General features: G+C 43.2%; 2 protein-coding genes and 1 long non-coding RNA gene across 6 annotated transcripts; 1 reads left to right on the top strand and 2 right to left on the bottom strand.

Annotated features, from left to right (window-relative positions):
- Positions 1–32: 32 nt before the first annotated feature.
- On the bottom strand, positions 33–6,374 carry LOC133134948 (cytochrome c oxidase assembly protein COX18, mitochondrial). Of its 2 annotated transcripts, XM_061251579.1 has the most exons (7): positions 6,203–6,374; positions 5,248–5,669; positions 3,576–3,676; positions 2,990–3,156; positions 1,819–1,934; positions 1,302–1,409; positions 33–917 (listed from the first exon to the last, which is right to left on the bottom strand). In XM_061251579.1, the coding sequence occupies exons 2-7, from the start codon at positions 5,656–5,658 to the stop codon at positions 750–752; spliced, it is 1,071 nt and encodes a 356-aa protein (XP_061107563.1). In that variant the 5' UTR covers positions 5,659–5,669; positions 6,203–6,374; the 3' UTR covers positions 33–749. The 2 variants fall into 2 exon arrangements, with proteins under 2 accessions (XP_061107563.1, XP_061107564.1); XM_061251580.1 differs by lacking the exon at positions 6,203–6,374 and having other exon boundaries at positions 3,576–3,680; positions 5,248–5,377.
- Positions 6,375–6,689: 315 nt separating this feature from the next.
- LOC133135014 (stimulated by retinoic acid gene 6 protein-like) lies at positions 6,690–24,276 on the top strand. Of its 3 annotated transcripts, XM_061251744.1 has the most exons (19): positions 6,690–6,867; positions 6,975–7,115; positions 8,031–8,100; positions 8,227–8,327; positions 9,229–9,359; positions 9,929–10,049; positions 10,788–10,833; positions 11,167–11,295; positions 11,749–11,819; positions 12,510–12,621; positions 13,300–13,456; positions 13,902–13,977; positions 14,791–14,872; positions 15,277–15,325; positions 15,883–16,000; positions 16,602–16,733; positions 19,151–19,314; positions 22,340–22,486; positions 23,432–24,276. In XM_061251744.1, the coding sequence occupies exons 2-19, from the start codon at positions 7,096–7,098 to the stop codon at positions 23,686–23,688; spliced, it is 1,983 nt and encodes a 660-aa protein (XP_061107728.1). In that variant the 5' UTR covers positions 6,690–6,867; positions 6,975–7,095; the 3' UTR covers positions 23,689–24,276. The 3 variants fall into 3 exon arrangements, with proteins under 3 accessions (XP_061107728.1, XP_061107729.1, XP_061107730.1); XM_061251745.1 differs by having other exon boundaries at positions 6,690–7,115; positions 16,602–16,721; XM_061251746.1 differs by lacking the exons at positions 6,690–6,867; positions 6,975–7,115 and having other exon boundaries at positions 8,068–8,100; positions 8,437–9,359.
- Positions 10,679–14,316, bottom strand: LOC133135015 (uncharacterized). The gene is made up of 3 exons (XR_009709360.1): positions 14,226–14,316; positions 11,646–11,763; positions 10,679–11,280 (listed from the first exon to the last, which is right to left on the bottom strand). It is a non-coding gene; the product is annotated as an uncharacterized LOC133135015 (long non-coding RNA).
- Positions 24,277–24,340: the final 64 nt, after the last annotated feature.

Raw genomic sequence — 24,340 nt, 5'->3', positions numbered from 1 at the left:
TTAATAGTTGCATAATTTCATAGCGGAAGACAAATAGTTGCTTTTTTAATGTCGTTAATATGGACAGGGTTATTTTTTGCAGTTTGTATACACACACACACACACACACAAACATTAGGCTTATACCTTATCTTCTTAAATTGAGATGCAAATGAAAGGATTCTTATAAAATAAGGATAAGCTAACATTCTTGCAGGAAGGCATTTTTTCCTATCTTTTTAAATAGTTGCCTGAGTGGACAATAGCAAACAATTAAAATGATGAAGGGAAATACCAGCATAAGTTAGCAGCCACTTTTATACAACAGCGATAAAACACAAACTGTGGGGGCTTCATAAATAAATAACGCTGGTCTACTCCGAGAAGAGAAAAGGCAGGTGGGCAGAGAGGTCCACATTAGACCTGCAATTATGTCCCAGCTCCCTTGATGTCCCATTGGCCGAGTCTTCAATGTGTCAGGAGGGTGCTGCCTGGCCCCTGGGCTGGCAAGTTTTTGGACAGTGTGACCATTGACCAAAAGTGGCTAACAGGTGGTGGCTGTACACCATTCACATCTCATGAAGAATCAAGTAGTGCAATAACTGATGTCTGATGACTGTTTCTCTGTGGGTTTGTAGGAGTGCTGGGGACCCCTGCTGGCTGGGAGGTGGAACTGCATCTTAGGCCCTCTACTCAAGGACACAGCAAAAGTGTTGGGTTCAAACCCGCAACCCCGCTTGGCGTAGCATCCCAAGCCCGTCCCCCTGGCTCTACTTCAGGTACTTGGCGGTGAAGGCGGTGGCGATGTCGCGGTAGGGCGTGTCAGAGTCGGCCCGGGTTGCCGGGATTCGGCAGAGCCGGCGGAATCGCGGGGAGCGTAGCAGCAGGTTGTGGCCCAGCCCCACACAGCTGGAGCTCAGCCAGTACAGTGCCATGGACTGGAGGAACAGGAGAGTGGGGATAAGGCCAGTGGTCAAAGGTCAGAGCTCTTTTGCCCTTATAAACACACAGTGCCTCTACATGTTTGTGTGAGTCAGGTAGAGAAACTTCCACATCGTATTCTCAGACACGCAGTACGTCGTCATACGTGTGGCTGTGTGTGTGTGTGTTTTTTAACCTTTATGTAACCAGGCATGTTAATGGCATGTTATTTGCAGTCACAACCTGGGGATTCAAAGTGGGGAATGCATGAGAAAATCAGATGCAGACAGACTGTTTCCAGTAATTAAGGACATTAGGGGATAACACACCTCCTGTTCAAGTGTACAAGTGCAGTTACAGTTTGTGTGTGTCTGAAAGACCAGTAACACCATATGACTTACTGAAGGAACAGTTGCAGCTAAAGGTATCATCACCAGGGAAATTCCACGAATGAAGTTTGTCACGTACTTCTGAAACTTCGAGGCTTCTAGTCGCCGCAGAGCAAATATCTAACAGCCACAGGGTCGGGGGTCAAGGGGAGATTGGGGTTAGAAAGCGTGCAGTCACCAGAAATGATTCCCCCCAATGTACCTTTATAAGCGATAAAAAGAAAACACTAATAAGAGCTCATTCCCTGTCACCGTAAATTATGTAAATCAGGGCTGTAGGTTCACTCCAGCACTAACAAAGCACACCTCCTTCAACAGCAAGAGATCTCTTTGGGCTGTTAAATAGTAGAATCTGGTGTGCTAAAGTAGGGTTGAAATGAGACTGATGAGTTTGGGGAAAAAAGTTTCCTCATGGGTGGGGCTGATGGCTCATTTAACACTAAAGCCACGGCTTAAGCCCTCTGTAGAACACTCTAGAGGACGCCGGTGGACACGTGTTCTTCGCTGAGATGTGAGTCAGGAGACTCACCTCCACGATGAGCAGGTTCGCCAGCCCCAGGCACACAGGCAGAATCCAGGTGCTGTCTGGCAAAGTGAGGTCAGGGAACCATAGAGCGCCACCAACTGCCAGCTCCACCTGTAGAGCTGAGGGACACAGCATGCAGGAATAGGTTCACAGTGTGGTAAATAATAACAATAAAAACTGGAATAAGAATGTTTTACTTAAAGTATTTTTCCTAACATGATTCAAAGTGCTGAACACAAAAGGTGAACATATTTGAATTCTGACTAACAGAACTCTCACTCTAATGCAGGGAGGGCCACTTAGGATCACACAATGGTTGTGGAACAGGGCTTATATCTAAATCATTTAGGTTCAAATCCCTCGTGGGACACCGCTACTGAACCCTTGAGTGAGGTACTTGTATAAGCAGGTACTCCATAAGTTACATGTTGAAGTTACATTTAACAGTACAATGTGAGCAGAATTATTCTGAAACCTGAAATACACCAAACTTGTGGCAGGTTTCTACATTTCAAAAGAAATATCTTCAACCAATATTCAGAAAAAAAATCTTCTTTCTTTGCTGAATGATTCTCAAGGATCTGAAGATGTGCATGCAAATTTGCAAAGCATCAAATGCGTGCTGAATGAATAACGTAAAACTATACGGTTACAGTGAGTGCTGAAAGAATGAATGATGTGGAATATTATACGTACTGTGCATGCTGAATAAATGGTGTAAAATGTTAGGGTTACAGAGCATGCTGAAAGAATGATTGATGTAGAATGTTAATGATGCAGTGTGTGCTGAATGAAGGATGCAGACTTAGTGTTTTAGGGCTTTTCTGAATGAATGATATAGAATGTCAGCACTACATTGTATGCTGAATGATATGTTGAATGCTGAATGTTAGTGTTATGGCGTGTGCTGAATGAACAATGTAGAATGTTAGAGTTACAGGGCATACTGAATGAATGATGTTGAATGTTAGTGTTACAGTGTGTGCTGTATGATGTAGAATGTTATTGGTACTGTCTGTGCTGAAAGAATGATGTTGAATGTTAGAGTTACAGGGCATGCTGAATGAATGATGTTGAATGTTAGTGTTACAGTGTGTGCTGTATGAATGATGATGAATGTTAGAGTTACAGGGCATACTGAATGAATGAGTACAGATTAAGTGTGAGCGGTTACCCCGTGCGGAGTCTGCCAGGCCTAGGCTGAGATTTCGCAGAGCCAGGGAGAGACACACCCACATGGGCAGCTGCACCCACACCAGCAGGCTGGCCTTGAAGGGGTGGCAGTTATCCCGCACATACAGCTCCGAAATGATCCGCCTCAGGTTCTTTTTGAACTGGTGCCTGCCCATGGGTGTTAAAGAGAGAAAGAGAAGAGTGCTCAAAAGGACAGACATGTTTAAGACAAGACAGACATGCAGTACAGACAAAGCTTACTACTGACACACACACACACATACATACATACATACACACACAGGACAGACACAGCTGCTTACCGCTCAAACACACACACTCATACATGGTACAGACACAGCCTTTACCCACTGACACACACAACAAACCCATAACAAACCTCTATTAATGGAGGAGCAATACCTAAAGATATTTTTATTCTTTATACTTTGGCATCCTTTATCCATCCTTTGAGATAAATCTCTTTTTCAGTAAAGACCCTGGTGAGAAATGAATTGTGTTTGCTACTGACCAGCTAGAATAACTGATCCACATCTGCTTACAGGAGGTCAAAGGTCGGCTCTTACCGGCAGACTTTTTCTGACCAGCCCTGCTCCTTGGCCCGCACAGAGACCTCATAGCGCAGGCGTTTGGCCAACTGTGCAATCTCCATCTGCAGAGCCTCGACCTAGCTGAAAGAAAGACCACAGGGGGCCATTTTATTTGGCAAACCTTACTTTAAGCCCTTCCAATATTAAAAAACATGGCCTATATAAATACACAAAAATAGTGGACATTGCTTTAAAAGAACTGGCCTTAGAGTTCAATCAAGTATCATTTTTCTTCTTTTTTTTTCCTAATAGAAAGAACATCTGTTTTCCTTAATAAAAGAAAAAAACACAAGACTGCAGTTTATAAACATTCTCAACGTCCTCCTGAGCTGGGCATTGCCAAATAAAGATAAATCTGCTTTCCCAGGGTCAGGGGTAAACATCTTTTGACGTTACTGGTGCAACCCACTCACATTCCAAGAAGTCCAAGGCAGACCACTGAAAACACAAGGGGCACAATATGAGATTTAACCATCTGCAATCTGGGCAGTTCCTAATTATTATGACTGCACTACACTGTAGCGCATTTTCGCCAGTCATAACTTTAGCACTGAGCCAAATTGTGTAGAGGAGGCAACTTCAAGGTTAGTGATCATTAGAAATCACTGATTGGATGTCCACCCTTGTACAGTGGAAGCAACCACTGGCTTAAATGGAATGCAACAAAAAACACAGTATATACATATGTGGTTTGCAGATGTGAGACAGGGCGGATGGTAATGGAGCACAGAGCCGATTGGACACTGTGACCTGTTGAATGTGACCTTCTCATGCCGATTGGACAGCACCAGAGCAGGGGGCAAGCAGAACACACCCCACAGCTGGGAGGTGAAGTGCACTTCATAAACTAAGATAAGAGCAATGCTTAGACAGAGAAATGTGTATGCCTTAAATGCCATTCACACTCAAAACTCTGTACACGGTGTCTAAACACATCTCTTTGGGGTGGTGCACAAAAGCTACTGTAAGGGACCTCACTACTTCTGAGTCAAGTTCTTAGAAGATGCTCTTCTTGGGATTTTTCCCCCTCATTTCTTAGTGAACTCCCAACTGGAGTGTATGTTAAATTGATTTGCTTTGTATTTTAAAAAAGAACCCAAAAAAAAAAAAACAGCACTCAAATTAGATGTGTTTTCCCAAAAGCAGTTGGCAAAAATCCCCATTCCCAGTAAAACTGGGTACATTCCTCAAATCAAAAGGTCAAACTTTCTACACTACTCAGAATGCAAACAGAAGTTTTCCAAATAGACCACAAGAGATTCTTTCACAGTGAAAAAATAGCCTTTTTGCTCAGTGGTAAATTAACTCTTTCATTGTAGATGGTCTTTACTGAACACATTGCAGTGGAATTACCACTGGACGTTTGACGATGTCGCTAAAAATAATACTGTAAACTCTGCCACACTGTCTCTCTCTCTGTGCTTGAGTCAATAAAAGCTGCAAGCACAGCAAGAGACAGTGTTATGAAGTTTACGGTTTTACTTATGGCTTTTGCATGTCTCCAGCACCTGAGGTCTACATAGTCAGGTAGCAAAGCTTTATTCTTATATTTATGTAGTTACCAGCATGAAAATTCAGTAATATCAGCATAAATAGACACGTCAGTTACAGATGGAACACGGTTTCAGAGCCTCAATAAAACACAGACCTTTCCAATTATGACCATCTGGTAGGCCCCCAGTGGGAGAGTGATGACGGTCCGCAGCGCCAAGGTGGTGCAGACGATGCTGGCCCACCACGGCAGCCCCGTGCTCTGCTGCATGGTCACTAGGAACTCCTCGGTCAGATGTACCGGCGCGGAGTCCGCCATGCTTTCATACCACCCAGGTCTGTCTGAGCTTAGCGCCCTCCGCGGCGGCAGCGCGAGGCTCCCGAGACGCGACGTACGGGGAAAGTGGCTGTGGGTCGCCGGTGACACGGGTTTTAGCAGAGTGTTGCGTTCACTGGAGAAAGGAGCGTGGGCGATGCTCAAGACCCGCGGCTTCAGGATCGGTCGGCCCCCTTGGCAGGTATGCCGACACGCTGTCGCCAGGTGCCTAGTTACTGACTGCCGCAGCATCCTGCAAATACCTGCAGGACAGAGTACACGCCGTTATCCAGGCCTTATTTCAAAACTGAAAAACGAACGCATGGCATTCAGCTTAAGAAACGTTAAGGAATAACAACCTTTTGGAAATCACGGGTGAAAAGACACAACATAAAACAATTTTGCATATGCATCCCATTTATAAATATCCTGCTCCCAAAACAGCAAAATATTTTAGCTACCAGTGTAAAAAACAAAAATCAAAGCTGTCAAGTCTCTTCAATCTCAAAAATGATTGTGATTTTTTTTCACTGCACATACTGCGAGTCACCTGACAGCTGCACAATGCTATGAAAAATACTCGGTATCCCGCGTGAAGGTCACAGGTACCAGAACATCAAAAACATGCATCCCAGGAAACAGTGCTCAGAATTACAATGTATTGTTCTACTTCAAAAAGACAGATCTAAGTTAATACTCAACGTTAGACAACATCAGTTAGACGACACGAAAATTGAAGGGACTGGTTATAGGTGAAACGTGCAACTTATAAACAGGAAACAATAAAAATGCTCACCTGCGGACGGAATGCAAAAGCTTAACGTTTCCGATTATTTTATTGTTTGTTTTTCAGTTGGTCAGCAAATTCTAACCCACGTATCGAGAACGCATTAACATAATAACTAACAACGTAAACTGCAGAACATGAACAATTGCATGCACACATTTCTCCAAACGAATTCCTTGAGTCGACCGCATATGACGTATATATCCTGCGCCACTGTCTTCTCAAGTATTTATTTTGACCACAGAACAGTTTTGTGTTTTTGACTCCCGGTCCTCTGATGAAACTTCTACTGGACATAGATAATTTATATGATTATGTATTATGAATTAAATTGTGTATGATATTACGGGTATGTTTTTTTCTTAGTCAATTTTTCAATTTAAAAACTGTACATTCTTCAGCATGTGTTGCGTGCGGATGTGATTGGCAGATGTCAATGAATAGCGACATCTAGCGACATCTTCCGGCGATGTATATAATTGCAGCAGATTAAGGCAACGTAACAAGTTCATTTGGGTTACTACTGATTTTCGGTTGAAAACAGAATGGAAGGAAATAACCCTTGGAAACGTAATAAAATATTTAAATCCATGGTCAGCAGCATAGTGGAACACGCGAACAAATCAACATCCACCTAAGAACAATCAAAAGACTAACATGTGCTCAAATATACGGTTTGTGTTTGCTCTCTCCTTACTCAGTAACTTGCGACTGAGTCGATATCGGTTACTGTACTTCCCTGTTCCACTCTCACTACGACAATGCGTGTGGTCAAAGGTAGCTCCGGGAATGACGGCTCGCCAGTGAGATACAGCGGGGAAGTAACGCATAAGAAGACATCTGTTATCAAGCCAGCAGTAGTGGTGACACATCAAGTGTTTCTCTCCAGCCACTGATTTAAGATGATAGTTGAAGATGCCAGGTGAGTGGTGAAAAGTTTACGTTTACCGTCTCTTGTTGTATCAGTTCTGTAGAGTTCTTCTGGTTTGGATTGTTTAGTTTTTTGATAAACAATTAAACTAAATGTCCAACCTTTGTTGTTATTTCATAATTAATTTGTAATGCTACAGAGGCAGCATGAATGGAGATCAACTAAGAACACTACAATAATGTATTACATGACATTGATTTAGCAGACAATATCCAGAGCAACTTACAATGTAAGAGACCATCTGCTTAAGTTATGTGAGTGTCCATCTGTTCAGGACCAGTGAGTGTAGTCATTAAAGTACAAAATGTAAGTTAATTTACATATGCCAGCCTAGACCCATGATACAAATTCTAGATGTATGCATCTCACATCCATATAAAACCAAATTGTTGATGTACTTTTCTGTCTGTGCCAATGAAGATAAGCCACAAACAAGAACTTGGAACTGTAAGCTGTATTTGACAAATGCAGACGATTTTTATACATTGCAAAGTTTCTGCTGTCAGATCATTTTTCTCCTTCAGCAGAGGGGTCATTGGCATAGTTCACTGAACCCTCTCCTGCAAATGTTTATTCATACAGTTAGCTTATCCGGTCATGTCCAAAGAGGCAACATTACCACCCAGTGGAATTATACAGGCTACTTCCTTAATGATGTGTGCTCAGTAGTTAATATAAACATAAGAGATAACCACACATTGTTGCACTGACATATTATTCTTTTGTCATTTTGTAGTTGAACTGCATCTGTTCTTTTGCATCATATAAATAATTTTTGCTTCGTTCTCTTCTACAGCGTTTAATATATGCCAACACATACAGTTTTAACTACAAGTGTTTATGTCACATGTTCAGTTGTTTTTAGGGGTTGTGTACTCATCTGTGTTCTCTCTGGTTGTCGTGTAGTGCTGCCAATCAGACGTGTGAAAATGGCATTTCCATGGATCTTTTCCTGCATCTTTCCCTTGTGCCTGCTGTGAGTACCTGTTTTTACCAAGTACAAGTGTAATTACAAAAACAAAGACTTTATTGACTGATTGTTGGAATGACTCAGTATTTCATTGGCTGATTGATTGACTGGTTGGCTCCCTCTCTCATTTAGCTCTTCATCATGGCTGTGTTGTCGTACCTCCAGAGGAGGGTTAGACAGACGGCCCTCGACAGCAAGATTCCTGCTCTTAGCGGCCACTTTGGCATAGTTGTGTAAGTGCTGTTTTTTTCTCTGACCATTAGGAATTCAGTAGTTACTGACTCCACTCTAAACTTGGCCAGACCTGACCATCCATTATCTGAACCCGCTTATCCTGAACAGGGTCGCAGAGGGGGCTGGAGCCTATCCCAGCATACATTGGGCGAAAGGCAGGAATACACCCTGGACAGGTCGCCAGTCCATCGCAGGGCACACACACCATTCACTCACACACTCATACCTACGGGCAATTTAGACTCTCCAATCAGCCTAACCTGCATGTCTTCGGACGGAAACCGGAGTACCCGGAGGAAACCCACACAGACACGGGGAGAACATGCAAACTCCGCACAGAGAGGCCCCGGCCGATGGGGATTCGAACCCAGGACCTCCTTGCTGTGAGGCGGCAGTGCTAACCACTGCACCATCCGTGCCGCCAAGACCTGACCAGCAGACTGAAATATCACCAAACCTTTGTTTTTAGTCTCTGTTTATCTCAGTTTTTAGGTCTGTCCTGGACCAGAAAGAGGCTACAGTGTCAGTCAGCAACATGGCACATTTCTCATAATGCTTTCTTGTAACACTGGCACAATGAATACAATACAGCATCATAAATATTGTGAAGCATTATTGAAGGTTATGTATTGTTTGCTTTTAAAGTTATCCAGTAACTCTGAAATTACTACACATAGGGTAGAAGCTGGATTGTGTTGTCATCAGATCTGTTGCAGACTTAGGGCACATAATTATTTGAAATTCTTTAAAACCACCAGGTTAAATATTTTGGAGAAAATTCTTTCATATGACCATATACTTTTTCAGGGATGTTTTAGAATTGTACCTAAATTCTGTTGAGAGTCATGTTTGAGGAGGTCAGAGCCGCTGTGTGTAATGGCTGTGTGTAATGCTTTTCAGGCCACTGGACCTGATCACCAGCCTCAGTAACAGGTGGTCTTACGGCTTCGCCTTCGGCGCGGTGTCGTCCAGCGTCATGCTACTCTTTTCTGAGAGCTATCTGCCTTTCCAAGTCCCGGCCTGGGCTATAGGTACCACATACCTCTTTACCTCTTTCGTCTTTTTTTAAAATGAAACGTAAATCTGATTTTGTGGTGCTGTTGGTTCGTCAGGATTTGGTCCTGACCCTGAGTGCAGAGTGTACAGTTCCTGGGGTTCTATAGTCGGTTCTGTAACGATTGAAAGATAAATGTATTTCTGAGATTGTTCTGAATGGGCAGCTGTATTTTGGTATGTGGTGTGTCTGGATAAATTTAATCACAGTTCAGTTTACTCAGAAAATTAATTAATTGGAAAATGTCCTTAAATGTCCATTATGGTAATGGTTTTTCAAATAAATGAATATAGTGAAATAGGACTGAAGTGGGGAAAAAAAATCCCAATCTTTTCATAAGTGCTGGAGTTCAAATGTAAAAGAAGATAAACCCCATATGCTACTTCCAGCCTGATGAAGATGAGTGGGTAGAGGGTAGCATGTGTATATAGTTCAATAATGGGAGCATTTAGGAGTATGCTGAGTTTTTCCTGAAATAGGGCCGACTCAGTTCTGGTGGTGGAAAAAGAAAGATGACTAAAGTTAGGAATTCCTTGTTTCTGGCAGCCATCGTGTACCTGGTTGGAGCTCTGGAGGTGGGCTTGGCGTACTTCCCCTTCTTTGCCTGTCTGTCGACCCCCTTTAGAGCAGCTGGAGCAGTGCTGGGATTCCTCTACACTCTAGTATGGTTAGTAAGCACGAATGAGGACCTAGTAAGGACCTGCCTGTGGTAGCATCATTAAATATTTTATTCCCAGCCAGCAAACACCTATTAGAAAATAGGCGGTGCCAGGTGTTGGGCCAACAGAGGTTTACAAATCAACAGGTTAACAACAACTCAAGCTAGGTTTTGAATCAACTGGTATCTAGTTGACCAGTTCAGACCAGCTCCCAGTTCCACACGATTTTAACCAGCTCAAGCTACCACCTCAGAAAAGCTGCCAGCACTGGCTGGCTAGCCAGCTCATACCCAGCTAGACCAGCTTCATGACTAGCTTGGCAGTGCTGGTGGACAAGCTCGTGCCCAGCTAGACCAACTTATAACCAGCTTGACCAGCTCAATTTTCAAGATGGTCATACTAGCATAGCTGGATCTTACAGCAGAGTATTGCAGTCTGATAGTGGCAGGGCCGGCTGCTTCACATTATTTTAAGAGCTGACCGTCAACTGCTTTGCCTCAACTGCTGCAGAACTGACATTGGACCCCCAGTGAGCTGATATATGGTTGCTGGCTGGATTCTTTACTTCTTGTGTGACTCACTGCTTTTAGTATCCTTTGAGGACCTTAAACCAGTAATTCAAAGTCAAGATTAAACGGATTATTTTTTATTACATTGGCACATTTAATACCAAAGTGTAATTTCATCTTCTCTTTGGGCATGTCATTCGTGTTTACTTATTTATTTGATTGCCACTTTATTTACAGGGTTTTAGTAACACTGTGGGACACTGTCACCTGCCCTGCTGGCAATGTAGGTCAACACTTCATCTACTTACTAACTGTATGGCATAGATTTGTATGTGAATATGTATGTGTGTTTGTGTCTACTGTATGTGTGTAGGTTTGTATGAGAATTGTACGACAGTACAGATATGTCAGATAGCATGTCAGCATCTGCTAGCATGGCCCCGTTCTTTCAGCGGGGTCCCTGGTCCGTAGTTCACCATGTTCATTGTATCTCTTGTTGTGCACTCCAGGCTGCCTAGCACCAAATAACAATACCAGATTCATTGACACCAGATTCCTTAATTTTGGGGCCTCCAAATGCTATAAACATTTTGGCTCTGTCTCCATGTGCGGGCAGATCCTCGGAAGGTTCCAGAAGCCAGTGCTGCAGTGGCCGTGTATCCTGTGTCTGGTCTTCCTGCTGGGCCGATTCGTCCACATGCTGGTGAAGGCCGTCCGCATCCACCTGGGGCTGGAGAGGGCAGAGGTAGGGGCAGACAGGACCAGAAGGGAGTGGAGAAGGCCTTATTCCTTTACAAGGTTCCAAATAAGAAGGACAAGTCTGTACACTCTGTACACTGGTCTCCAACCCTGGTCCTGGAGAGCTACAGGGTCTCCTGGTTTTCGTTGTTACTCTGCACTTAATTAATCACTTAGAGCAGTAGATTACACAGTTGACTCATCTAAGCTGGTTACCTGGGTCTCAACAGGGTGCTGATTTTAAGGTGAAAACAAAAACAAGCAGACCCAGTAGCTCTCCAGGACCAGGGTTGGAGACCAGTGCTGTATCTGCTCTCCAGAGTAGTTCATTTGTTAGCAACAAATACATGAACTCACCCGCAGACTGACCCTTCTTGTTCTTTCTGCTGTACTGTTCAGTGTGTTTTTTCACTTCCCATATTGAACTTCCTCTTGTTCTCCCTTCACACACTCTTCACAGGGTCAGGAGCAATTGCTGCAGAGTCATCAGGCTCAATACATTCAGACTTTACTGAGCCGCCCTTCCCAACGGTATGTGCGTGCCTTTAACCACACACACACATACTCATATACACACACACGCACACGTGCGCACACACATGCATGGTCACACACGCACACACGTGTGCATACACACACTCGTACATACACATGCACATACAATCTAAGAAGAGACACATTAATGTGTAAGCCATTCATTTGATTGGGCTCAAGGACAGTGATTGGGCAACACAAAAGTCTGTTGTTTTTTAATCTTTTTTATTTTAATTGAAAAATTTATTTTTCATCCACTCAAACTACACATTAAATGCAAATGCAGAAGAATTACTTGTATAAATATATATATCTTTTTAAAGGATTTTGAATGGACGACACGTAAACGTGTCAACTGATTCTGGAATATTCCTGTGGATTGTGTGTGAAAAGTGTTCAGAATGAACACAGCCTGTGTCAAAGCACCCTTGACACAGCATATGTGTAGAAAGAATGACACATTTCTTCTTATTGTACACATACAGATGCACACATGCACAGGCACACATACACACACACACACACACACACACACACATCACTCAGGTAGCACACCTGATAAATCTCCTCAGAAGAGCAGCTCCTAACTCTGTACTCTTTTTATTCCATAATTTTTGTCACCAACAATACAGTCATTCCCAGCTCTGTCCTTTTTTCCACATATTTCCATATAACATCACATTACAGGAGGATGGAGCTGAACTGGTTTCAGAGGAAGGTTTACACCTGGGACCCGCACTTCAAGTTTCCCAACAGGATGATTGGCACTTCCATCATTTCTCTCATTGGCCTGTATATCGTGGGTAACATTTAATACTCCTTGTGTCTTCTGGAAGACCGCTGTGGGGCTCATCCTGCTAAGGCACTGCTCTAGTGCACCGATCGGCCACACAGTCTGGGATCACATCCTGACCGTGGCATTGCTGACGTTTGTCTGTTAATCCCACCAGGCCTCCCATCCAGCCATTTTTGCTCTCTGTGTTTTTAGTGTGTCACAGTGATGACCAGACCTGGGTCAAATGCGTAATGGTTTTGGATTCAAATACTTTTCTGTGCATGATTGTCTGGTGCAATTGAGCCAATCAAGGACCAGAAGGTGGGGTTTGCACTTTTTGAGAGCATTTCATTGGTTCCAATGCACCAGACAAGCTCAGTAAAGCATAGACAAATTGAGACCTTAAAATCATAAGGTGAAGCCAACTCAATTTGCTGAAAATAATAGTTGTTCATAGAGCATTAAATGTATGTGTAATGTTTTACACAAACGTAATGTTAAGAAAATGCAAAAATGCAAGATGCAAAAGGTTGTGTCTGCCTGGAGCCCATTGACTTTGTTATCTTTGAAGCTCAATATCTCAAAACCACTAAGAACACAGATAGAAGCTTATAATTCCAAGGTCACAAAATATTTAAATCTAAAACAATTACGCATTTGACCCAGGTCTGGTGATGATATCCGTGTGCTGTGTGTCTGCAGATGACGGTGGCAGATTACAGTCTGAGCGACTACGCCTTTGACAGCCTGGACGTGCTGAAGGACTCGCTGGAGGATCTGGTCATCTCCTGTAACCTCACAGATCACTCCATCGCTGCCTTGGTCCCCCAGCTGAAGGAGTTCACTCGAGTAGCCCGAGGTACCGAACCCCAATATTGCCAGGGGCTTATAGTATACTCACCGAGCACTTTATTAGGAACTTTATTACACCTACTTATTCATGCCAACTAATCAGCCAATTGTGTGGCAGCAGTGCAATGCATGCAATCATGTAGATATGGGTCAGGAGCTTCAGTTAATGTTTACATCAACGATCAGAATGAGGAAATTTTTTTATCTAAGTGACTTTGATATAGGATAAGCTTTGGCAAGATATATTAAGATAGCATGCTTCAAATTTTCAAGTGGGCTATACTATACTATATGCTACTACATAATAGTGGCATGAATGTTTTTTTTTAGCAAATTAATATGTAATATAGGTCAATCATAGGGATTGATTGTTGTATATTATTGAATGTGTTGAATTCCAAAGAGCTGCTCAGCAAATAACCTCCTGGGTATTTAATATTTTATCTTGATAGGTGCCTGGCTCGCCACAACTATTTTTGCCAGCCTGACCTCTGTGTCGTACACATTTCACGTGTTAGCATGTTACAGGTATGTTCATCTGTGGTTTAAAGATTGTGGTCAAATTAGTGGTTTGTGAAAACTCAGCTGTTTGTCTTTGCCACCTTGTGGAGTGGATCCGTAAAGATGAAATGGCATGTTGGGAAGTCCTACTCATTCTTGGACATAGAATCCAGAACTTCTGTCTCCGTAACTACCACTTCGCTGTTTTCAACCATCGTTATTTTAATGGAAGTAAGAAAGCCAAGATAATCACCAAGATCTATGCAATATCCTACCTGGTGAAGGATACATCTGTCAGGCATCAGAACACTGGACCCAAGAGCGAGTATCATAACAATCTGGCAGAGAACTAACAAAACAGACAGGTTTATATAGAGGGATAATGCGGGGAAATCACAATCAGGTGTGCAGGATAACAAGGAAGTGAAAACGGGTTAAACAAATGGGGAGACAGACAGACTACGGAAAGCACAGAGGGTAACAATACACGGAAACGACAAAACCTAGACAATGAAAAACATGAAACCTGACAACATCAGACACTGCCCTCAGATTTAAACAAAATAAGGCACTTTATTTTGATTACTTCAGTTTAAGACATGTTTACGACGGACAAGTCTGCAAAATACTGATAATACCTTCTAAGGCAGCTGCTTTCTGTTTGAGACGCCACCCTTGTCTCCTGTCACTTTCTGACTCCTGTTACCTCCTCTGTCCTATAACTTATTGGCAATATCCAAATCAGTGCACATGCCTCCTATTGAGTATACAAGTTGCATAAATGTATTGTATACTCAATAGTAGGCAAGTGTGCTGATTCAGACATATCTCCTATCCCAGAAAGCACCTGAAGAGATTATGGGCGGGACAGAAGCACTTCCTGCCAGAGAAGTTCCACCACCCTAGCCCCGCCGTCAGTGTGGTGAGTGACAACCCATCAGCCAACCAGAAACGGTGTCTTGATGCACAGTAAATAACAGACATAAATGGTAAATTTATACAACTCCTTTATCCAAAGCGCTGTACAATTGATGCTTCTCATTCACCCATTCACATACACACTCACACTCACACACCAACGGCGATTGGCTGCCATGCAAGGCACCAAGCAGCTCGTCAGGAGCAATTGGGGGTTAGGTGTCTTGCTCAGGGACACTTTGACCCACCCACGGCGGGATCAAACCGGCAGCCCTCCAAGACAGCCTCTTACCTCTTAAGGAAGTTTGTCATTGTTTTCATTATCTTCACCACCATCATCATTACTGCCACAATATCACAAAAGATGTTTCCCATTAATAAATATATTCTGTTCCCTGTGCTCCTTAGGCAGCCATTGCAAAGTACTCAGGCTGGCAGATTGCTTTTATGATGTGGGGTAAGTACAACACTCTCCATGAATCCCTGTCATTGATTCTAGCAAATCATCTAATGTAAGGAGCAAAGCACTGCGGCCATTTACAAGTGCAGTAAAGTCGTTAGTGCGACACTTGATTTTCACATTTGAGTTACCTGGCCTTCCTGTTATCTTGAACCAGAACTTGCCCATTCTCCTCTGACCTCTCTCATTAAAAAGGTGCTTTTGCTCACAGAACTGCTGCTCGCTTCCGCACCATTCCTTGTTATGCGTGAAAATCCCAGGACATCAGCAGTTTCTGAGATACTACATCCACCCTGTCTGGCAACAACAATCATTCTATGGTCAAAGTCACTTACAGCAGATCACATTTCTTCCCCATTATGTTTTGTCTGAACAACTACTGAATCTCTTGACCAAGCATGCATGTTTTTATGCATTAAGTTGCTTACTATCCCATGACTGACTCATTGCATATTTGCATTAATAACTGGTGTACAGGTGTACCTAATCTAGTGGTCGCTTGCGTATTTCCAGTATATTACATTGTCTCCTCTCTCTCTGCCCCGACTGTACAGGCTTCTTGATCATACATTTTGTTCAGTTCCTCTTCGCACTGCTCATAGCTTACCTGGTGGTCGTTCCTCTTCAACACGGCAATGGTCTGGCCATGCTGTCTAACCTGGGCTTCATCATGTGAGTGAGGAAGGAAAGTAGCGCTGGTCTCAAAGCTAAAACGCTCAGCGACTGTCCCCACTTTACATTACCGTCATTTAGCATAAATAATCTCTTATCCATAAAGACTTACAGGGACTCATCCACACAAGTTTTTCTTCTAACTGTATTTAAGCTCAATAATGTCATAAATCGGCCTGGAGTGGTTTAGGCACATGACTGGGACCCGCAAAATCAATGTAGCCACTATAAGATCCACACAGCCGTTGCTTAGTCTAAATTAACTGTAAGTCGCTTTGGATAAAAGCTTCAGCAAAATAATGTAATGTAAATATAATGTAAAATCAAACAATAATGTAATAACTTGAGAAAGGATTACATCATCAGTCAGTTATTATCAGTTGCTGCTTGGTGCTGAACCTGAATTGCTTCAGTAAATATGTGGCTGTATGAATAGATTGTATTTTTCATGTGCAAGTCACTATTTTTGAGTGGATAATCTTCTAGATGCCTAGAATGTAATGTGGGTTAACAAACAACATTTTTACACCAGAGAATGTGTTAAATGACTAATGTGGGTTATTCAGCCAGCCCAGAACTGCTGTGTTTCCATTCTCTCTAGCCTGACGGTCGGTGTGGTTATGGGTATGGTCGCCCTCCAGCTGGTTCTTGTTCAGAAGTTCTTTCTTCAAGACAAGATTTCCCCCACTGATAAACAGAAGCCCTTGGCTCTTAATAACAGGTATGAGTTCAGGTGTGCAGCTGACACTTTCTTTTATTTCATTCTCCCCATTCCTCAACAGAAGGATACACACAGATAGCTGTTTTTATTTCATTAGAGATTTTAGTAGAGATGTCTGATTCTGCCATAGTTAAACTTCAGAACTGAGAGCATCCTAAATTGCATACTATCTTAATATTTAGGATATCAAAATAGAATTTGTTTGTCCGAAACCATAGGTGTGTAAAAGAGTGTGCTAAAGCTACCCGGGTGAAACACTACATTCGGTGAAATATCAAGGTGTGCGAACACTGGACGCTATTCTAGTACACATATCCCATAATGCATTGCGCAAGGGCATGACCCTAGCAAACAGAAGGGTGGTGTTCAAACCAAAATGGTGAAAGAGTTGAACAATTGAAACGTCAGTATTAACTTTAACTTTTCTTAGCAGAACGCTATTAAAATCAATCAATATAATGTGTCTGCGTCCTATGACGACATAGTATAGTACTTTTTGCTCGTATACTAAAACCGCCTTATGCATGCCAAATGATAGTATACATGTATGGTGTGTAATGTGGAGCGTTTGATGCTTTTTAACCATGAGTTGTATTACAAAATGTGGCCACAAGAGGGTTTCATCTCACACCTTGTCAATACGTTTAGTCCGAAGTTGGGCTGCACAACCTGTAGGTTTTCATTTCAACTTTATTTTGCCACACCTGATTCTGTTGAATAGCAGCACAACAAGATCACTACCTGTTAAATGTGGTGTGCTAGGGTTGAAATTAAAATCTACAGAACAGTAGATCTCCAGGAACAGGGTTGGGCAGCCCTGAAGTCACTGTATAACATTGTATGGTGAGCAAATAAATATATCATACTTCCATCTACAGTCTTTATGCATTGCATACATTTTAATATTCTATTATATACTAAATATTATACTACTATTTTATATGTATGTTATATAACTTGTGGCTCCGAGGGGGAATCGGGTTGATTCCAGCTGGGGCATTGCCACTGCACCCCTGAGCAAGGTACTTAACCTGAATAGTTTCACCAAATACCCAGCTGTATAAACAGGTTGTATATTTAAAAATGTAAATGCAGTCTAAAATGTATTCTTTGCTTCCGGATGGGAACATCCGCTGATTGTAATGTGTGTGTGTGTGTGTGTGTGTGTGTGTGGGGGGGGGGGGGGTTATCAACAGGTCTATACAAATTAAACGCATAAAAATCTATGTTTGATCGAAAAAGTCCTTCTACCTTATCATTCACAGACCATGCGTTGTGGGTTGTAGTAGTTCTCTGCAAGGGGGCACCTCAAGCAAGTCTTGAGGGGCCAGGCCCCTAACGCTAAACTGCTGGGCAGTGGTGACCGGGAGTGGAACAAAGCTCGTTACGGGTCCTGGGGTTTAGCTCAGTGCACTGATGCAAGCCTATGCAGAGTGTCACTGTTCTAGAGAGGTTTGTTTTGACAAGTTTATTGGCTCGCGTTAAAGCAGATTGCTCTGAGGGCGTGAATCAAAGCGCTAACGGCAGGCCCCACAGTCAGAGTCGAAAATTCCATTTGTTTCCTCCCGTTCACTTTGATCTCCCTCACTCGTGATTTACCCTGTGGATTGGCAGGGCTAACAATGCAGTTTTATTGCTGTTTTCTCACCACAGGGCACTTGCCCTTTTTAAACTTTTTAGTTTTTTTATTTCAACATTATTTAACCAGGAAACCATTAACCATACAAAAAAAGATGTTTATTGCGGCAGGTAGTTTATTTTAATGTGGGAAAAAGATAAACAATATTCAACTTTCTTTTTAACATTGCTTTATTACACTGTGGTTAGTGGCCATTTTGTATATACCACAGTAAAACTAACATTGGCAGCATTTTAAGACCTTAGAATTATAAGCTTCTAACTGACATTTTTGACAAAAATGAGTTGGTGTCATAATTATTCTCTTTATAGGGCTTTAAATATACTGCCAAAATGCTAAATGTAAAAGGTTGTATCTGCTTGGATACAACTTCGGTATCTTTGAAGCTCAATATGTCCTCTGACCTCTCTCATTTATAGCATGTTTTGTAACTGCTATTCACTGGATGTTTTTTGCACAATTCTCAGCAAACTCTAGAAACTGTTGTACATGAAAATCACAGGATATCAGCAGTTGCTGAGATACTGAAACCACCCAGTCTGGCACCAACAATCATTCCATGGTCAAAGTCGCTTAGATCACATTTCTTCCCCATTCTAACATTTGGTCTGAACAACAGCTGAACTTCTTGACTACATCTGCAAGCGTTTCTGCTTTCAGTTGCTGCCACATGATTGGCTGATGAAATATTTGCATTAATAAGCTGGTGTACATAATAATATATTGCTCACTGAGTATATTTTACTCATTATTGTAATTGGCTGAGCATTTCACTTTGTGTCCCCTGCAGGAGGGCCTTCCACAACTTCAACTACTTCTTCTTCTTCTACAATGTGATCATGGGTCTGAGCAACTGCATTCTGAGGCTGCTGACCAGCTGTGTGCTGGGCACCTGGCTGATCTCACGCATCGACCGCACCATCATGCAGAGGGGCTATGAGTCCCTGGACCCAGGTGGGACCGCTGATCTCCACACAAACTTGATGGGTCAAATGAGAATGACAGTAATGAGATGCTGGTACAGTTACTGTTATGACCCACATACTCACTATATTGCGGTATAATGAATTTCTGCAAGGATATTCCTCCAATGTGGTAAATGTTATAAAGGAATGGACTGTTTTGATCTGAGATATGTCTTCACCGGGAACTCCAGACTTAATTAATTAATTCATTAATTCAATAAATAGCAAATTAATGAATAAAACTCTTCATATTAGTGTTCTGTAGATGGGAGCATACAATAGGCAATACAATTCTGTATTCTCTGTTTCAAGCTATTTCTATTTATGTGCTATTTTATTTCATTGCTGCGATGGCCACACTCCAATATTGCTATCTGTTGCAATTAAGTTTGGATTTAATTCATTCATTTTGATAATAGGATTTAAAAAACGTATGATATTGATACTGTCAGGGAACTCATTCCTAATTCACCATTGGGCCATAGGGAACTTCAAAAGACCAGGCCTGGTCTAGATATAAGAAACAGAGAGAGAGAACTGGGAGGGTCTGCCATGTGTGTATCTGTTTCTGGTGTGTGCATGTATGTCTGTGTGTGTGCCTTAGTGTGTACTTTTTGGCTAGATTTGGAAGTTAACACCTAAGAACTGCACTTGGTCTGGCGTTCTACTTTTTCAACACTGCTCTTGGGAATTTTTGCTGTCTTCAGGTCTCCAGCATTTTGGGAGGAAACAAGCTGGGGTTTGGTATAGTCTTCCATCAATTCCCTTTGTCACTGTGAGGGTGTTGACGGATTTAGGAATTCCTGTTTTAAATGGATTATAATTAATCCTCACTTCCCCGACATATTGGAGGTTCCACCGAGATAGGATTTTGAGCAAACTGTGGTAAACTACATCTATTGTACAATCGCTGGTGAAATGAGTTATAATTAGAAATGAAATAAAATTTAGTCATAAAGATGTACCAGTCACAAAGGAAGAAAATGCATGATGAATCAGCCTATGCTGTCAATAAATGACCTCAACAGAAGATGCTCCCTTGTTCTTCACCATCATTGCATTAACATTACATTAGATTAATGGCATGTGGCAGACGTTCTTATCCAGAGCGATGTACAGTTGATTAGACTAAGCAGGAGCAATGCAGGGTTAAGGGCCCAACGGCTGTGCGGATCTTATTGTGGCTACACCGGGGATCGAACCACTGGTCTTGCAAGTCCCAGTCATGTACCTTAACCACTACGCTACAGGCCACTCCACGACTATATGTTTGGTAACATAATGTTGAGGTACTTTGCTGCAGTCTCGCTGGAAAATTACCTCCGCAACCACCTCTGACGCCATGGACTCCTCTGCATGCAAGCCCAGGAGTGGAGAGACTGGGACAGCCCCCTTTTCCTTCCATGGAATTCCGCCATGGACATACTGGTGGAGATGGAAGCCAGTGAACCAGCTAGAGCCAGGTTCTAGCTGCATCTCCTGGGGGACAAAGCCCAGCAAGGAGAGCCCTGTGGTGGAGTCAACAGCACCCCCCCACCCCCCAATGGAAGCAGCTTAGGGGGATTGTCTGCCTGAGATGACATCGCACTACCCCCCACCGAGGACAGCTCTATGGGTGTTGGCTTATCTGCCCCTGCAGAGAACTGCGCTCTCCATGAGGGGGAGCCAACACCCTCAGGCCACTCAACCCAGCCAGGAGAAGGACAAGATGCCACAGACACATCTACAAGTTGTAAAAGCCCTCCTGCTGTATCCCCGCAGCATGGAGAGAATCCAGGGCAAAACTCTGGGCTCCCCTCAGCACTCCCACACTCACTAAAGGGGAGACACCTGGCTGAGGGACTGCAGCGTTTCACCCTGAAGGCCAGACACCGATGCAAAGGGGTGGCTTGGCTAAAGTGCACTGAAGCTTCATACCTCTGCACATGCTAACGAGAGAGGGAGCCCATCATCCCCTCCCCCGTGGACTGTGCACCCAAAACCTGGATCCCAGAAACACAGTCTCCTAGTGCCAACCCCACCTGGCAGGAAATGCACCTTTAATATGTTCCTGCACAGCCTGAGCTCTGGACAAAATGGAGGACTGTGTGATCCCAATGTCCAGGACAAACAGAGCATTGTCTTAGGGGCCCCAACAGTTTAGTACTAGAGAGGGAAAAGCCCTGGAGGAGGACGTGGGAAGTGGAATACCTCCCACTTGCCATTTTCACCATGGCCAAGTAGGAGTGATTGACCAAAGGGAGAAGCAGCCGTTTATCTCGGAGGTAAACCAGGAAGCACTTCCAATCACACCTTCAGATTACCCACAGGAACTGTATCCAGGTAGTGGATTTATTTCCAGCTGAATGTAGGGTTGTGTCATGATGTCTGTCTAAACGTGTAACTGTCTTTTGTACCTGTTTCTGTATAGTGCTGAATTGTATGTTATATAAAGGAAGTTCTCTTTATATACCTATGTATGTGTTGTGAGGAGATTTGTGATTGCTGGAGTCAAAGTCTGGGATGCTCCTCTGAGGAGTGCTGACAGGGTTAATGGACACTACCGGAGGCATGGTGAAGCCTCAGCTCCACTGCAAAGCTGGAACCCCAGCACAAAAGCTGGACTGCAGTTTCATGACAGTAATCCCTTTGTCTTTCCATCTCATCCGCCTCCATCTTGGCTCCCTTCTAATTCCCACTCACAACCACTCATTTGTTATGCAATTACTTTGGGATTCTAATAGCACGCTTTATGGTCATATGGTTGTTAGCTGTATGAACTTGATTTGTATTATGGTTGTAGGTTGGCATAAATTAACTTGCATTTAGTGCTTTATTGATGTTCTACTTCCACTCACTGGTCTGGGAGTGCTGTTAACCAGGTCATAACTCTGCACTTATGTTCACTGTCATTGTAAGTTGCTCCGGGTAAGAGGGTCTGCCACACGAATGTGAGGTAATATAAAACGCTATAAACTGTCCCTGTTACTGGTAAGGCCAGAGGATTAACTTTTGACCTCGCTCTGACTTTTCAGGCTACAGCACCTGGATAGGAATGATCTTCGCCGACCATTACCACAGCAACCCTGTCCTGATATGCTTCTGCAACCTCCTGTTGGAAGAACGGCTGCAGAAGGAGAGAGCAGCCATCACGTATTCACCTTCAAACAGCTCAGCAGCCGGTTAGTAGCACCAGCGTTCGGGCCCTGCGTTGTGTGTTCAGAGATGCTCTTCTGCATACCACTGTTGTTTATTTGCGTTACTGTCACCTTCCTGTCAGCTCTGACCAGTCTGGCCATTCTCCTCTGACTTCTGTCATTAACAAGGCATTTCTGTCTGCAGAACTGCTGCTCACTGGATTTCTTTTGTTTTTTTGCACCATTATTTGCAAACTATAGAGACTAGTGTGTGTGAAAATCCCAGGAGATCACTCAAACCACCCTGCCTGCTACCAACAATCATTCCACGGTCAATGTCAAATGCCATTACTGTTATGTAATGTAATAATGTGAACTGAAGCTCCTGGCCCATATCTACATGTTTGTATGCATTGCACTACTGCCACACAATTGGCTGATTAGATAATCGCATGAATAAGTAGGTGTAATAAAGTAATTATTAAAGTGTTGTTCCTAATAAAGTGGTTGTGAGTGTATACAAGCCACAAAGTGAGAATGTTACACTTTACAGCAGCTGTAAGATTTGAAGTGAAGGTGTGACTTTGAAAGTGCAAGTGTTATGGCCAAGTTCTGATATTTAAGGTTATTAAGTGTTATTATTCTTTTTTATTTTTTTATAGATTTAATTTATAAATACAGGCAGAGCAAGATTGAACACCACAGCCATACCTGATGGTGACTCTCTCCATTTACATCTACTTTATATGTTTGTATTCTTTCTCGTTTACGTTCTTCCTCTCTCTCCCCCTCTCCCTTCCTCTGTCTTACCTTTCCTCTCTCTCTCTCTCTCCCTATCCCCCCTCTCTCTCCCTACCACTTCCTGCTCTCCCCATTCCCTCCCTCTTACTCTCCCCATCTCTCCCTCTGCCTATATCCCCTCCTCTCTCTCTGTCCCTACCCCCTCTCCCTCCTCTCTCTATCTCCCTCTCTCTCTCCCCTCCACCCCAGTATCAGTGGAAGGCAGCAGGGCAACACGTCGATGGCTACTGCTGTACACCCTGCTGAAGAACCCTCAGCTGATCCTGCAGAGGAAACGCCTGGCCTCCACCTCCGCCCACGACGACTCTTCGGGCCGCGCCCCACTGGAAACCATCGCCCTGGCTTGCGTTCTAGCCCTGCAGAGGAGCAGGGTTCAGGGGGAGGCAGACACGCCCGCCCCCATAAAGGGGGGGCCAGACACAGACGCACGTCCAACGGCTGACTGATGCCTTTTGGCAACCCCCCTGCCCCAAAACACCCAACTGAACGCCACATTTCCCCCACAAACCCTCAGGCTGAGAAAATTTACGAGGAACCTGCAGTCAAACTGAAAGGTCACAGAAGCTGTTGAATACTCTACCCGAACAAGAGATAAAGCTTCAGTTACACAGCAACATTGCTTTAGGTGCGTGATAAGGACATAAGTCCCCTCATTAACATTCTGCTTTTAAATTCATTTATGTTGCTTCCTCGGAAATGAGACAACATTTGACTTGGCTATGCTGGTGGTAGTAGAGTATAATTCAGAGGGGACTCGGCTTGTAGCTCAGATGAGAAATTCACACCCAAATGGAGGAACTGCCTATGTAGGGGAATTTCCTCTATACATAACCAGCTGTATACATGGATAATGTGGAAAACCGTGAGATGTATCAGTTGCCCTGGATACGGGCATCCGCTGATCAAGCAGTCAACTTAAACAAAAGCCCCTTTTTTGCAACAGATTAAACCTGTATTTAAGTATGTATTTATATTTTGTTATTGATATATTTCATTAATTTGGTCTTAACATAAATGTTTGTAACAACTCAGCATTTGCAATGCCTCGCCTTGGTTTCTCTCCACTGCATCATTTTAAAGGCTTTACAGACAAATTCA

The sequence above is a fragment of the Conger conger genome, chromosome 8, assembly GCF_963514075.1.
Source record: "Conger conger chromosome 8, fConCon1.1, whole genome shotgun sequence".
Taxonomy (NCBI): domain Eukaryota; kingdom Metazoa; phylum Chordata; class Actinopteri; order Anguilliformes; family Congridae; genus Conger; species Conger conger.
The sequence above is the reverse complement of the archived record's forward strand: the minus strand, read 5'-3'. Positions and strand labels throughout refer to the sequence as shown.

Excerpts from the sequence above, each read along its gene's own strand:
- LOC133134948 (XM_061251579.1), bottom strand. The coding sequence starts at position 5,658 with ATGCTGCGGCAGTCAGTAACTAGGCACCTGGCGACAGCGTGTCGGCAT. Across the intron at positions 3,677-5,247 it reads AGATGGTCATAATTGGAAAG|GTCGAGGCTCTGCAGATGGA; the intron begins GTCTGTGTTTTA and ends TCTTTCAGCTAG. Across the intron at positions 1,935-2,989 it reads CCTGGCAGACTCCGCACGGG|CTCTACAGGTGGAGCTGGCA; the intron begins GTAACCGCTCAC and ends TGTGTCCCTCAG.
- LOC133135014 (XM_061251744.1), top strand. The coding sequence starts at position 7,096 with ATGATAGTTGAAGATGCCAG. Across the intron at positions 9,360-9,928 it reads AGTCCCGGCCTGGGCTATAG|CCATCGTGTACCTGGTTGGA; the intron begins GTACCACATACC and ends TGTTTCTGGCAG. Across the intron at positions 10,834-11,166 it reads TCACCTGCCCTGCTGGCAAT|ATCCTCGGAAGGTTCCAGAA; the intron begins GTAGGTCAACAC and ends ATGTGCGGGCAG.